Source organism: Ochotona curzoniae, unplaced genomic scaffold (assembly GCF_017591425.1).
Source record: "Ochotona curzoniae isolate NIBS_2020 unplaced genomic scaffold, NIBS_Ocur_1.0 scaffold_274, whole genome shotgun sequence".
Lineage (NCBI taxonomy): Eukaryota > Metazoa > Chordata > Mammalia > Lagomorpha > Ochotonidae > Ochotona > Ochotona curzoniae.
Window position 1 is genome coordinate 3,995,281 of NW_024467101.1, and position 12,957 is coordinate 4,008,237.

The following is a 12,957-nucleotide window of genomic DNA, read 5'->3' on the forward strand; positions in this document are numbered from 1 at the left end:
AGAAGCCTCTCTCCGTCTGTCTCTCTGTTGCTAGTGTGTGTGTTTTCTCTCTCTCACACCCACACTTTCTCTCTCAATTTAGACAAAACAAAAGGAAAAGATGCTAAATCACTACTGTGCTCCTCGGGTCTCCTAGTCTTTAAAATGTGTGCTTTTAAGTTTTCAAGATTGAGAAGGCTTAATCTTTGGGTAGACAGCAGGATAGGTGACGTTTCCTCTTTCGTTGTAGGTTAGATTTTTTTTTTTAATTGTTAGAGAGATAGGATTCCCTTTTGCTTGTTCACTCCCCAAGTGCTCGGCCAGCATCTCGCACATGGGTCGCAAGGACCCAAATGTGTGAGCTGTTAATCTGTTGCCTTGCAGGGCATGTATCAGTAAGAAGTGGAACCTGCAGACAGAGACAGGAGTCAAACGCATGCATCCCAATACGGAATATGGTGTCTTCATTGGCATTTTTAAGGAAGGTTTTTTTTTTTTTACTTATTTTTATTTAAAAGGCAGATTTATGGAGAGGAGAGACAAAGATCTTCTATCTACTGGTTCACTCCCAGTCGGCCGCAATGGTCTGAGCTGAGCCAATCTGAAGCCAACAGCCAGGAGCTTCTTTGGGTTTTCCATGCAGGCACAGGGTTCCAAGGCTTTGGGCTGTCTTTTACTGCTTTCCCAGGGCACAAGCAGGGTGCTGGATGGGAAGTGGAGCAGCCGGGATTAGAACCGGCATCCATTTGGATGTCAGTGGTTACAAGGTGGAGGATCAGCCAATTGAGCCATTGCATCAGCCCCTTTAACTGCCATCTGTAAGCACTAGACTAAATGCTTTTCTTTTCCTTTATATAAGATAATAAGCTATTCCAGAGATAATATATATATATAAACTTACATGTAATATATACACATATAATCTTATATATCATAATATAACATATATAATCTTATTAGTGCTTGGCTCTTTTTCCTGAGCTTTTTTTTTTTTTAAGTTTTTTTTTTTTTTTTTTTTTAAAGGCAGAGTTACAGAGAGAGGGGAGAACCAGTGCGTGAGAGACCTTCCGTCTGCTGGCTTATTCTCTAAATGGCTGCAATGGCCAGAGCTGAGCCTGTCTGAAGCCAGGAGCCAAGAGCTTCATCTGCGTCTCCTCCCACATGTGTGCAGGGTCCCAAGCACTTGGGCAGTCTTCCCCTGCTTTCCCAGGCACAGTAGCAGGTAGACAGATTGGAAATGGAGCATCCAGGACTCAAACTAGTGCCCATTGGGACGCTGGCACCGCAGGCAACAGCCTAGCCTACTGTGCCGTAGTACCCATCCCTTTCATGGAGTTTTTTTTTTAGAGATTTATTTTTATTTTCATTACAAAGTCAGATATACAGAGAGGAAGAGAGACAGAGAGGAAGATCTTCCATCTGGTGATTCACTCCCCAAATGAGCACAACGGCCCATGCTATGCCGATCCAAAGCCAGGAGCCAGGAACCTCTTCCAGATCTCCCACACGGGTACAGGGTCCCAAAGCTTTGGGCCGTCCTCGACTGCTTTCCCGGGCCACAGGCAGGGAGCTGGAAGGGAAGTGGAGCTGTTGGGATTAGAACCGGCGTCCATATGGGATCCCGGCGCGTTCAAGGTGAGGACTTTAGCCACTAGGCCATGGCGCCGGGCCTCATGGAGTTTTTAATGACTTCCTTCACCACTTCCTTTCCTCCCCACCCCAGTTCTCCGAACCCCCTTTTCCCTAGAGAGCTTGAAACTGCAGCTGTCCGGGCCTGCAGCCTTCTGCCATCACAGATGTCCTGTGGCCGTGCCTCTTTTAAGATGCAGTGTTGCTTGGCATCGATGTCTTCATTCAGCTTGCTTCTTTGCTTTCCCCGAACATAGTTCTCAACCTTCAAACAAAGAGTGCGCAAGAGACAAACCTCCCGAGTTCTCGCCCGTCCTGCCTTACTTGATTGCTAACACAGATCAAGTAGACTTGAGGTCCGAAGGCAAATGCCCACCGACTGGATCCCACTGGACCCCATCTCCCAGCAGCCATTGCTGCTAAGCAGAAGTCTGGCCCAGGCCGATTCTTGTTCCTCTGAAAGCGTCCTAGCCTGAGCCCAGCCCAAGAAGCCATCAGGATTCTTTGATTCTCGGTGTTGTAGGCTTCCTGGTGTGGACCTGGCATCTTGCATTCTGCCGGGTTTCTCCCATGAGCCCCTCAGGCCGAGGGTTTCTGTCTTGCCTCCATGAGGTTGCTTTGGTCCGGAAATGATACTGTCTTATGTTTTTTGCTTTAATGTTCCATGTCTGGTTATTTGGAAGCTTTTGTTTTTTGTTTCTAAGTGCAGAGCTACAGAGAAAGAGAGAGGCCATTGTGCCACTTAGAGAGCAGACTAGCTCATGGAAGATCTCTCTGTGTCTCGCCTTAGTCTCTGTAACTCTCTCAGATAAATGTTAGGGCCTGGCACAGTAGCCTAGTGGCTAAAGTCCTCACCTTGCATATGCCAGCATCCCATGTGGACACCGCTTCGTATCCCAGCCGCTCTACTTCCCTTCCAGCTCCCTGCTTGTTGCCTGGGAAAGTAGTGAAGGATGAACCAAAGCCTTGGGACTCTGTGCCCACATGGGAGACCCGAAGAAGCTCTGGCTCTGGCTTTGGCTCAGCTCTGGCTGATGTAGCCGTTGCGGCCACTTGAGGAGTAAGCGAGCAGACAGATCTTTCTGTCTCTCATTCAGTCTGTTAATCTGCCTTTCCAATAAAAAAATAAGTGGATTCTTTGATTCTCCCAAGACCTGTTTCCCCAAAAGATACTGACAACCGGGTGTCTGCCCTGTTATAGGAGTAACCTGGACAAGCTGTACTACGGCCTGGAACTCGCCAAGAAGCAGCTGCGTGCCACCCAGCAGACCATCGCCAGCTGCCTCTGCACCAACCTCGTCATCTCCCAGGGCCCCTTCCTCTACTGCTCCCTCATGGAGGTCAGACTTCTCACAAGGCAGGGGCACCGGCTACACCGCGCTGGCGGCTAGCCTCTGACTCGACCTCTGTCCCCCCCTTCCCAGGGCACCCCAGACGCCGTACTCTTCTCAAAGCCTGCGTCCCTGAGCCTGCTCAGCAGACACCTGCTCAAATCCTTTGTGTGTTCGGTAAGGAGCTGGGTAGGCAGGTGTTGGGAGGGCACCATCCCGGGTGCTGAGATGCTGGCCTGGCAGTGTCTGTCACTATTCACCAGCTGCAAGATCTGGGCAGATCCCTTAGATTTTCTAAGTCAGATTTCCTTCGGCCGATCCCTAGGAACCTTGTGATTCCCACCAGCTCTGATCTTACCACTCACTGCCCAGACCACACAGACTCCCCCAGTTGGAGCCGAGCTCGCCTTCCACTGCCAGGCTGTGACATGCACCTCCCGCATCTCAGAACTTGGTCTAACTCCGTGGCCTCTTCTTCTTGGCCATGGCCGGAAGCACACACCCTAACTTAGCCAGCCTGCGGGCAGGACTTGACCTGGCTGAGGATGGGATGTGACTATGGGCAGGACGGTCCCACACCTTTAATAAAGTCCTGCTCAGACTCCAGCTGAGGGTTTATGCCGAGGGCCACGGTAAACAGAATGTGTCACGTCACGTGACATCGCCATCTTCCCGCGCACACGTGCTCTATGAAGGTGGTCAAGCCTGGAGATCTGACTTTATTGATGTTGACTTTGTTGCACTTCAGATTTTTCTTTTCCTGCTATGAATTTTTTTTTATAGATTGAGGGGTTTTGTCCACCCTGCATTGAATTGAGCAAATCTATTATGCCACTTTTTGAGAGCTCAGATAGATGGATGATTACTTTGTTTTTAGCAGTGAAGCTTTTTTTTTTTTTTTCAGTTTAATTGTATATACGTGATTTGGTTGGCCATGATGCCATGGTACACTTTGTTTTAGGCCACAAGGTCAGATAAATAGCTTTCCCCTGGGCTGGGACACCAGAACATACAATGTGACTTAAGGCCTTATATGTTATATAGGAGATAGTTCCCCTATAGCTGTCTCTGAGATACGCCCTTGATGCCGGAAGGTGTGAGCTTGAGGGTCCTCTGAGCTGGATTCAGATCTCAGGCGTTTCATTGATCAGGGCAGGGTTCTCTGAGGTTCTCTGGCCTTGGAGCCTCAGTTGTGTCATCTGTAAAATGGACAGGCACATACCCACTTTCCAGGATCCACTCACCAGTCCCATATCTGTTGGGTGACTCCCACCTGTCAGCTCCTGTGACTGGCCATCCCTAAGTCATAGGTAGATGGGGATGGCTGGTCACCATGGTCGTAGTGTGGGTGCTGTGAGGCAAAGCAGTGAAAGAAGCACTCCGCCTCCACCCTGTGGGAACTCACATGTCAGGTGTGGCTTCAGATGGGGTCACATGCCACAGAGGGTGGAACAGGACTGGTGGAAAAGGCTGGGACCCCCAGGTGCAGGTAACAATTGTGGCTACACTTGGAGGAAGCAGGGTGGTTGACCCACAGGAGCACGTGTAGGTGTGTGGGACTCAAGTCCATCTCCCGTGACAAAGTCCCCGGGCACTTCTTGGTGTTCCTGGTCTTTGTGGTGCCATGACTGGTCTGAGGGTGTCCCTCTGTCCCTGCAGACAAAGAACCGGCGCTGTAAGCTGCTGCCCCTGGTGATGGCCGCCCCCTTGAGTGTGGAGCATGGCACAGTGACCATGGTGGGCATCCCCCCAGAAACGGACAGCTCGGACAGGAAGAAGTGAGTGGCATCGCCTCGTGTTGGAAGGTGCCCTGGGCTGGGGGATGGGCATCAGGCCTGCCCAGTAGAGTGGCATGTGCCACTCCGCGTCTGTCACAGAGGCTGGGGGAGGGATAGGGCCCCTTGCACCATGCCTGTCCTCTGTCCGCAGCTTCTTTGGGCGAGCGTTTGAGAAGGCTGCGGAAAGCACCAGCTCCCGGACACTGCACAACCATTTTGACCTCTCAGGTGAGAGACCCTGGCCCTTGGCCGTAGTTCTCCTTGCCTGAGCCTTTATGGTCGGCGCTGACCCCAGAACTGGGCAAGCTGGAAGTGCCAGAGGTACTTGACCGGCAGCTCTCTTGTCCTCCAACAACCAACCCTAGATGCTCGGGTGGCTCAGGGAGTCCTGCAAAACCCGAGACCCTCCGCCTTTTCCTGCACCCCCCCCCCAGCCTAGCCCAGCATCTTTGGTCTGGGGGGCCCTGGGAAGAGGCAAAGGTATTTTGTGAAGGAGACTAACTTTCCCACCAGTCCTGGAGGACTAGCTGGCACTGTTTTATAGGCACTAGCCTTGCCCATTAGGGTCACCCATGGTGTGGGCAGGGGGATAGCAGGGCCTTGTGGCCACCCGAGAACATTGCCATCCCCCGCTCTAGAGGCCTGTACTGTCATAAAGGGTCCTGCCTGAGGCCACTGCTTGGCCACCTGACACAGGCCCTGCTTCCATGTCAGATAAACCCAGAGTGCAGGGTTCCACCTGGTGTTCCCCCTTCCCCAACGCTGGCAACAGCAGCATGGAATACAGTTCCATGTTTAGCCGTCTTTGCATAAGGTAAGGGATTCTTGGTACCACTCCACTCCCACCAGTTGCTGACACTGCGTTACAGCAATGCCACAGGATGGGGACCAAAGCCAAAGTCGCCTGCTTTGATCTCGGGCCCAGCGTGGGGCAGGGCGGGTGTGCTCTGAAGCCTCTCTTTGGTGTTCCTCCCACGGGCATTGTGCCTCTGTGTATTTCTGCATCTTGGTCCATTCTGAGGGGGACACCAGTCTCGTCGGAGGGATGCAGATGTACCTGAGGTCCTTATTCTACCTTCCTCACCTCTCTGAGGGCTGTGTCTCTGAATCTACCTGCACTCTGGAGGGTCCCAAGGGTCAAGACTCCAAAGCAGGAGCTGGCAGGAACACTGTTGAGTACTACCCCCCAAAACCCCTCATCTCGGAAAGGGCCTGTTCTAAACTTTCCCTACACCCTCACGGTGACCAGCCCGTGATGACCCTTGGGCAGGCCTCGGCTGTCTCAGAGCCAGCCTCCAGCAGCAGGAAGCCCAGCTGTGGCCCTGGGCAGTGTTCTTTCACCCTGTTTCTGGGGTTCATGCCTGTGGGAGGGGGTTCACAGGGATGATTCGGGGATGGAGAGACGGAGGGGGAATGGCAGGGGTGGGGCAGTGGGAGCTCTAGGTGGGCCTGGGACTCTCGGAGTCGGGGCAAGGTAATGAGGACCAGGCCTGGTTTTGCTGTCTGATGCAAGACCATGTGCTTCCCTGGGCCTCTAGTGGCGCTGCAGGAACAAAGACAATCTGCCTTATGTTCCCCTTCCCTGCCCCGACCACCTCATAGAAGATGACGTTGGAAATTGAAGCCCTGCCCACCACGGGGCCTCCCACAGGCCGTTGGAGGGCAGGTGTCTGTGTTGGGCAAGCTCACCATCCAGGTGTGTCACTCGTAGCTGTCACATCCCCTGGGTCTCCTCCAATTGCCCCCAGTCCCTCCCTGTAGGCCACAGCTCTGGCCTTCGTGGCCAGCAAAGAATCCGGGGTGGTAGATAACTGAGACAAAACAGCAGAAACCCCCCCACCCCCAGGCTGCTGCAGCTCCGGCAGCTCCAGCCTGCATGTGGGGAGGGCCACTGTGCGCTCGGCCTTGTTTTCATTCCCTCCTCCATCTCTCCCGGTGTTTTTCTTTCATTACCTCAGTAATTGAACTCAAAGCTGAAGACCGGAACAAGTTCTTGGACGCCCTCGTCTCCCTCCTGTCCTGAGGTGAGCTGGGGTAGGAGCCCTCAGGGAGCCCCATCATATGACCCTTCTCATAGCCCCACTCTGACTCCCTGCCTGGCGCCGGGGTCCCCGAGTGTGTCCCACCATGGGGTATTTTTGAGGAGGCCAATTCAATGAAGTCCTTGTGATTCCTTCAGAAAGACACAGTCATTTGCCCTCTGCTGACCACGCCACGGGTTGGGCACTTTCAAGTGGCACTCTGACTGCCCGCTGCTGCCCTCAGGAGGCGCCCCGCAGCCTTCAGGGTCTCCAGCACACAGACTGGAGCCTTGGTGTGACAGACCCTGGCGAAAGCAGAGCTATGTCCCAAGGCACTGTTGGGCCACGAATGCCCAGGATGCTGCCCCATGGCCTCCTACCCTCATTACAGGACCACCTCATCCCAGGGTGCCCCACTGTGGGCGCCACCCTGTCCTGCCTCGGAGCCCAGGCTGGAAGCATGGCTGGCCAAGGCTTCCTTGTGCCAGGGCTGTGGGGGCCTCTGTTCCTCCTGGCGCTCTGGGGGACAGGTACTACTACAGCTTCAGGGAGAAGGCCCCCAAAGATAGGACCTGGGGGTGGGTCTGTCACGTTCACTGCTCTGGGCACTCATTAGCCACGCCTTCGTTAGGTTGGGCTTTCTGTCTCATTTGGAAATGGGGCTAAACTTCCTCAACTAACAGGGGTGGAGCCTCAAGAACAGGGAGCCTGGGCTGGGACTCCTCTTTCAACCACCTGATCCGTTCCTACAGCCTGCTCAATGCATGTTTATCTGAAACGCAGAGCCAGGAGGCCGGAACTCTCTCCGGGTCTCCTGTGTGGGTGCAGCACTGGTATTTGTGGCCTCTCAGGATATGCTACGTGGCAGTTTGGACCAGAAGCAGAGGAGCCAGGACTGGAACCAGCAAAAACCACTGGATGTGGTTTTCCCAACAATGCTTTAACCCACTGTGCCATAGTACCTACCCTGGGGCAGTCTGCTCTTCCATGGACACCCATGCCTCAGCCCACATTGAAGCAACTCAGAAACTGTAGTCCCCCGTGTCAGAGGGAAGCCCTGAACAGTTTGAACTGGGGTGTTGGGATTGTTGTGAAACTTACTTCTCTTTTTGTTTTTTCCTTTTCCAGAAATTGGTGTCTTCAGATCCGACCTCTTCCTCCTTATTTATATGAATTGACTTTCTTTAGAGGGTTTTATGGGTGGAGTTTGAGTAGGGACAGGGATGTGTTTTTTAATGGGAATAAAATGCTTATTTTTAGGTTCTTTTATTTCGATGCTGGTCTTGGGGCCAGTGCTCGGGGGCTGTCCTGTGCCTTCTGTGGAACTGGGGCTTTGTCCTGGACCTTGAGGGCCCTCAAGGTCAGCCCCTAGGACTGCGCATGCTCCCCACAGCACCTGTGTTGACCACGACCAGCCCCTGCCTCTGTCCGCCCTCTTCCTGACACTTGATAGGCCCCCAAAATGTTGCCAGTCCATATTCTTGGCCATCCTTGCCTCATACTCTGCACCATCCAAGCACCTGCCCACCCCACCCCCATAGGCAGAAGAGTGGGCAGCCTGCACTGCAGAGACCAGTGAGAGGAAGACTGTAGGTTGCCAAGGCCCAGCTGGCTGGCAGAGGGTACCCCAAGGTCCACTAGCACCACCACATCCTGATTACAGATCCAGGCTGACTGGGATCTCCGGCCAGCAGAGCCAGGAGCCCTGCCCCGCTGGGAGTCAGGAGTCAGCTCTCCCACCCTTCCCAGGGTCCCCTGCACACCATGAATGTTGGGTTAGAAGGGAGAGCTGGTTCTCTGGCACCCCTCCTGGTGGAGAGAATTCATCCTAGGAGACCGCCTAGGGACTCAGGTGCTGGAGGGAGTTGGTAGGGTCTGGAAAGGGTGGCCAGCAAGGGGGTTGGGACTGGGTGTATGTGAGCCCGTGGGAAAGGGCGTCATCCCAGTGGGGTCAGAGCTGGACTGGAGGCTGGCTCCTGTCCCCTGACCTCTGGCTAGTCACAGCACTAGCAGTAAGTTACAGCTTGCCTTTAATTCTCTTGGCATGGGCCAGCTGCGTGGCCAGCTGGCTCCCGAGGGCCGATGGGCTGCCCACCCACCTGGAAAAGATCAGAGACTGGGCAGCTTCGGTGTGAGACTGGCACCATCCAGCCCTCAAGAGTGGGCCAGTAGGTGCGGTAGTATCAGATCTCTGCTGGGAGACCCGCCCAGGGTTATGTGCTCAGAGACCTGCTGCATAGACCTGCTGAAGACCCTGGGGCCACGGGGCCCCACCTTGCGGCCCACTGTTGGGAGCTCAGATTTTGAGAAGGCATAATCTGGAATTCACACTTGCTGGCTCCACCGTGAGCCCCGGGAATCTGCAACAGCGGGCACAGCGGCCAGCCTGAGCCCCCCTCAACACCCACATGCCTGGGCTGCTCCCTCCTGCCCACAGTGGGGAGCCCAGCTAGGCCTGAGAGTCTTCTAGCGGCCAGGTACACCCCAGACATTTCAGGCCAAACTTGAGAGCAGATGTCAAGTCTTCCTGTTGGCTGGACTCGCAGCCGCTGCCCGCTCTTCCACTGCTCTTTTCTGCTCCTTACCTTCTGGCAAAAAGCAGCCAGGCTTTCATTCACAGTGCCTGGAACAGGACTGGAAACAATGAACTCTCAGCAGTGATGACATAGCCCTAGGCTTTCCTGTTCTCCCAGCACCCCTGCACTCCACCTCACCCTCCACCCTCTGCCCAGTACCCAGCAGGGGCCAGCTTTCACCCCTAGACAACAGGGTGTTCCCAGCAAAGGCTGACAGGGGTGCTGATGGCTGGCACCAGTCTGGCTGGCTGCCCAGGCCAGCACAGTGGGAACAGGCCCCCACGCAGGGTTGTGCTGGATCTGGCAGAAGGGAGCCAGTACAAGGGTCTGGAGTTTAGCCCAGGACTCTTGGGACAGCCGTACTGCAGTGCCTCTTCCCCATGACAACACTGTGGTGGGCCTGCAACAGGCCCTGCTGGAACTGGGCACACATCCTGCTTTGACCCCTGTTCCCGCCCCACCTTTGCAGAGGTCCTGACTGGTCACTGTGCAGATGTCTATGGCCACTTGAGAGGCCCCGGAGCTGGGCCAGTCCCAAGAGGGAGGGTGAAAAACAGCTTGTGGTGCATGGGTACTGGGCCTTTTTCTGGGAGAGGCCAGGGGCACAGCTGCCCACCTTGGTACATTTTCCTTCCTCACTCCCCCTAGTGGGGTTCCAGCCTGCATCTTCTGTAGGGCCCCACCCCAACAACCACCCCACCACCCCCGACCCCCCCGTAGCTGTGCTGACTGGCGAGAGGATGGAAGATGGGGTGGGAGAGCACGGTGTCCATGAGTGGACGAACCGGGAGGAGGCAGGACAGAAAACGGCACACAGGTGGGAGAATGTTCAAACCATTTACTAAGCAAATTCTTAACCTCCCCACTCCCACCCCACAAGCTGTGGAGGCAGGCAGGGCCGCCTCCCCTCCCAACCACCACCACCCTTCGCAAGCCCTGCCTGGGTTACTGCTGGGTGGGACAACAGAAGTCCAAGGCACATCCGTGGGGTCCTTGTGCTCCAGTCCCGGTTGGGGTGAAAGCCAGCAGTCCTGGCTGGGACCCTGGGCTCCCCGCCTGCCCTTAGAAAGCAGCCTTACTTCGGAAGATGGGAGGAGGAATTGGCGTCTGTAGGGTGGTGCCCACTGGGCTGAGTCCCACCCAGGTTGTGGCCACCTCTGCTCACAGAAAAGGAAAGCCGATTAAGTCCTCGAAAGAGCCCTTCATCTGTTCAGAGCAGGGGCTGGATGGTCACCGGTCGAGAGAGGACTGCAGGATACAGCGCGATCAGGGGCTGGTCCCAGGGTGGTATTTGCGCGCAAAGCCTGGCGTTCCGCGGGGCTTGTGCGCCGCGCAACCCATTCAAGACCACCTTCCACATGGGCTCCCCACACCGGTCCTTAGGCTCTCCGGCCTGGCTGCCTGCCCAGAGGGGTCCGCCCACCCTCAAACGTAGTTCTTCTTGTCGTAGTCGCCGCTGGTCGCTGCCGGCCGACGCGGGGCCGAGTACTTCACCGGGAAGCTGAGGTTGGGGCGGCCAGCGAAAACCCAGGCGCCGCAGCACACGAGACCACCGCCGCACATGAGCAGCGCCGAGGCCGCCCAGCCGATGTAGAGCGCGGCGCCCAGCTCGTACTTCTGCGACACGGGCACCGCAGGGTCGTAGAACTCGCGCACCACGATGTTGGCGAACCAGCAAAGCGGAATGAGCGCCAGCAGCCCGCAGAGAGCGTAGAGCGCGCCCCCGGTGAGGGCTACACGCGCCTTGCCTGGGCCGGGGGCCACGCAGGTGGTGCACTGGGCGCCCGCCAGGGTCACGAAGAGCGCGACGAGCGCCAGGAGCACAGCGCCCACGGTGAGCGCTCGCGCCGCCTGTACCTCTGCGCTCAGCGCCAGCACCGACTCATACACCTTGCACTGCATGTGGCCCGTGCTCTGCACCACGCACGACATCCACAACCCCTTCCAGGTGGTCTGCGCTGTCACGATATTGTGGTCCAGAAAGGCAGTCACCTGCCACATGGGCAGCCCGCACGCCAAAATCAGGCCAACCCAGCCCACCAGGCACAGCACCAGGCCCAGGATTTCCAGCGCTGCCGACCCCATGACTGCAGGTGAAGTGCTTGCCCGACGTCCACGGGGCCTTGGGGTAAGCGTGGCGTTGCCTTGGTGGTGCGGCTTAGAGCCCTACGCTGGGTCCTGATGCCTTTTCGCCGGCGCGCGCCCACCTCTCCGTCCAGGTGCCCTGCCGGTGTGCAGTACAATCTCGCGTCTGCTGGTCTTCTTTGGGGGGGCTCTGTATTTGAAACCTCGGAAGGCGGATTCCTTTCGCGACCCGGCGCAGCCCCTCTGACGCGAGCAGCCAATCCTGGCGCGAGCCGTTGACCCGTAGCTAACCATAGCCCCCACCCCTCACCCCTGCCGCTGGAGTTAGGGAAACGAACGGGCTCCGAGCACCTAGAGAGCGCGGGACCGCTTTCTCGCCCGGCCTGGGACTTGAGACTTCCACCCGGCGGCGGCTGCTGGAGTCGCTGTCCAGAGCGCTCTGAGCTGGCCTGGAGTGTGCCGCCTCCCGCAGCATCCCTGTCGCTCCCCTTACAAACTGCACAGCAGTCTCTCCTTCCACCCAACCACCCACCACCACCCTATTCACCCCAAGACCTCAACCCAGCCTGATGATCCCTTCGAGCCCGTCAGCTCTTTTTCGACCAAGGTCCGTGGGAGACACGCCCCATCACTACTACCACCACCACCAGGGTGTATGAGGTGTGCATGGCGGAGTCTTTGCAACCTCATTTCTCCCCCGGTTCAGCCAAGCCCCTTCTTGGGCACATTCTCACCCAGCAGTACCGCTGTGGGCGCTGTATGTCCCCCACTAGTGGAGAGCATTGATTGGCCTGTGCCTGAAAGTGGGGCCCTCTCAGGATCCCCAAGTCTCATCTAAGGTCGTGCCCAGGACCACAACACCCCTACACGATTCATAGTCTGCATGAAGCTGAAGGCTCTGACAGGAAGCTAGGGACTGGAGAGGGGGCTTTCCAGACCCCCTCAACCTTTCCACTGATGCTACACAGCCCCCACCACCCCTGGAAGTCCCCACTCAGACTGTGCTGCCCCTGCAGTGACTGTGGTCTTCTTGCTGGCCCTTGGACAGGAGCGCGCCCCTGCCACCCCAGCCCCCCAGCTCCGGAAGCCAACTTGGAGTTTCCTGGCCCCTGGGAGGAAGCGCCCCCATCCTCGCTAGAGGAGGGAGGTGCTGGATTTCCTGGCATTCTTTTTCACAATGGCCCAGCCATTTGTTGAAAAGTCGACTGGGGTGGACACTGCAGGGGCCCCCTGAGGCTCAGGTGGGGGCACCAGGTCCGCACCCCATGGGGGCACCAGCCTCTTTCTGGCAGTCCCCTCCCTGCTCCCTACTGGTCCCTTTGTTTCCAGCAAAGCCTGGATTCCGGGCCCTGGATGCAGCTCGGTTCCCCCATCCACCCCCAACTCCTGCCCCACCACACTCCCTGCTCCTGGTGGCCTTGTGATTCTGCTAGAGGCTGCTTCGCAATGCTGGAGCTGTGTTAAGTCTCTCTCCCGGGCCAGTTCTTGCATCCTCCTGGGATAGACCCATGTCTGCTCATTGAGGACTCTGACCCACCTTGCCTGCTCAGTGTGGGTG

At 56.5% G+C, this 12,957-nt stretch overlaps 2 protein-coding genes across 2 annotated transcripts in view; one reads left to right on the forward strand and one right to left on the reverse strand.

Annotated features, from left to right (window-relative positions):
• Positions 1–7,954, forward strand: part of CDC45 (cell division cycle 45) — a 28,034-nt gene extending 20,080 nt beyond the window's left edge. Inside the window, exons 14-19 of the mRNA XM_041003516.1 lie at positions 2,810–2,948; positions 3,033–3,116; positions 4,599–4,717; positions 4,869–4,945; positions 6,676–6,741; positions 7,867–7,954. Coding sequence (XP_040859450.1) covers positions 2,810–2,948; positions 3,033–3,116; positions 4,599–4,717; positions 4,869–4,945; positions 6,676–6,740 — 484 coding nt within the window. The 3' untranslated portion in view covers position 6,741; positions 7,867–7,954. The remainder of the gene's footprint in view (positions 1–2,809; positions 2,949–3,032; positions 3,117–4,598; positions 4,718–4,868; positions 4,946–6,675; positions 6,742–7,866) is intronic.
• A 2,349-nt stretch (positions 7,955–10,303) lies between these two features.
• Positions 10,304–11,413, reverse strand: CLDN5 (claudin 5). Its single transcript, XM_041003838.1, has one exon. The coding sequence runs from the start codon at positions 11,397–11,399 to the stop codon at positions 10,740–10,742; it is 660 nt and encodes a 219-aa protein (XP_040859772.1). The 5' UTR covers positions 11,400–11,413; the 3' UTR covers positions 10,304–10,739.
• Positions 11,414–12,957: the final 1,544 nt, after the last annotated feature.

What these genes read in the sequence shown, in the direction of transcription:
- CLDN5 (XM_041003838.1), bottom strand. Translation starts at nt 11,399, where the DNA reads ATGGGGTCGGCAGCGCTGGAAATCCTGGGCCTGGTGCTGTGCCTGGTG.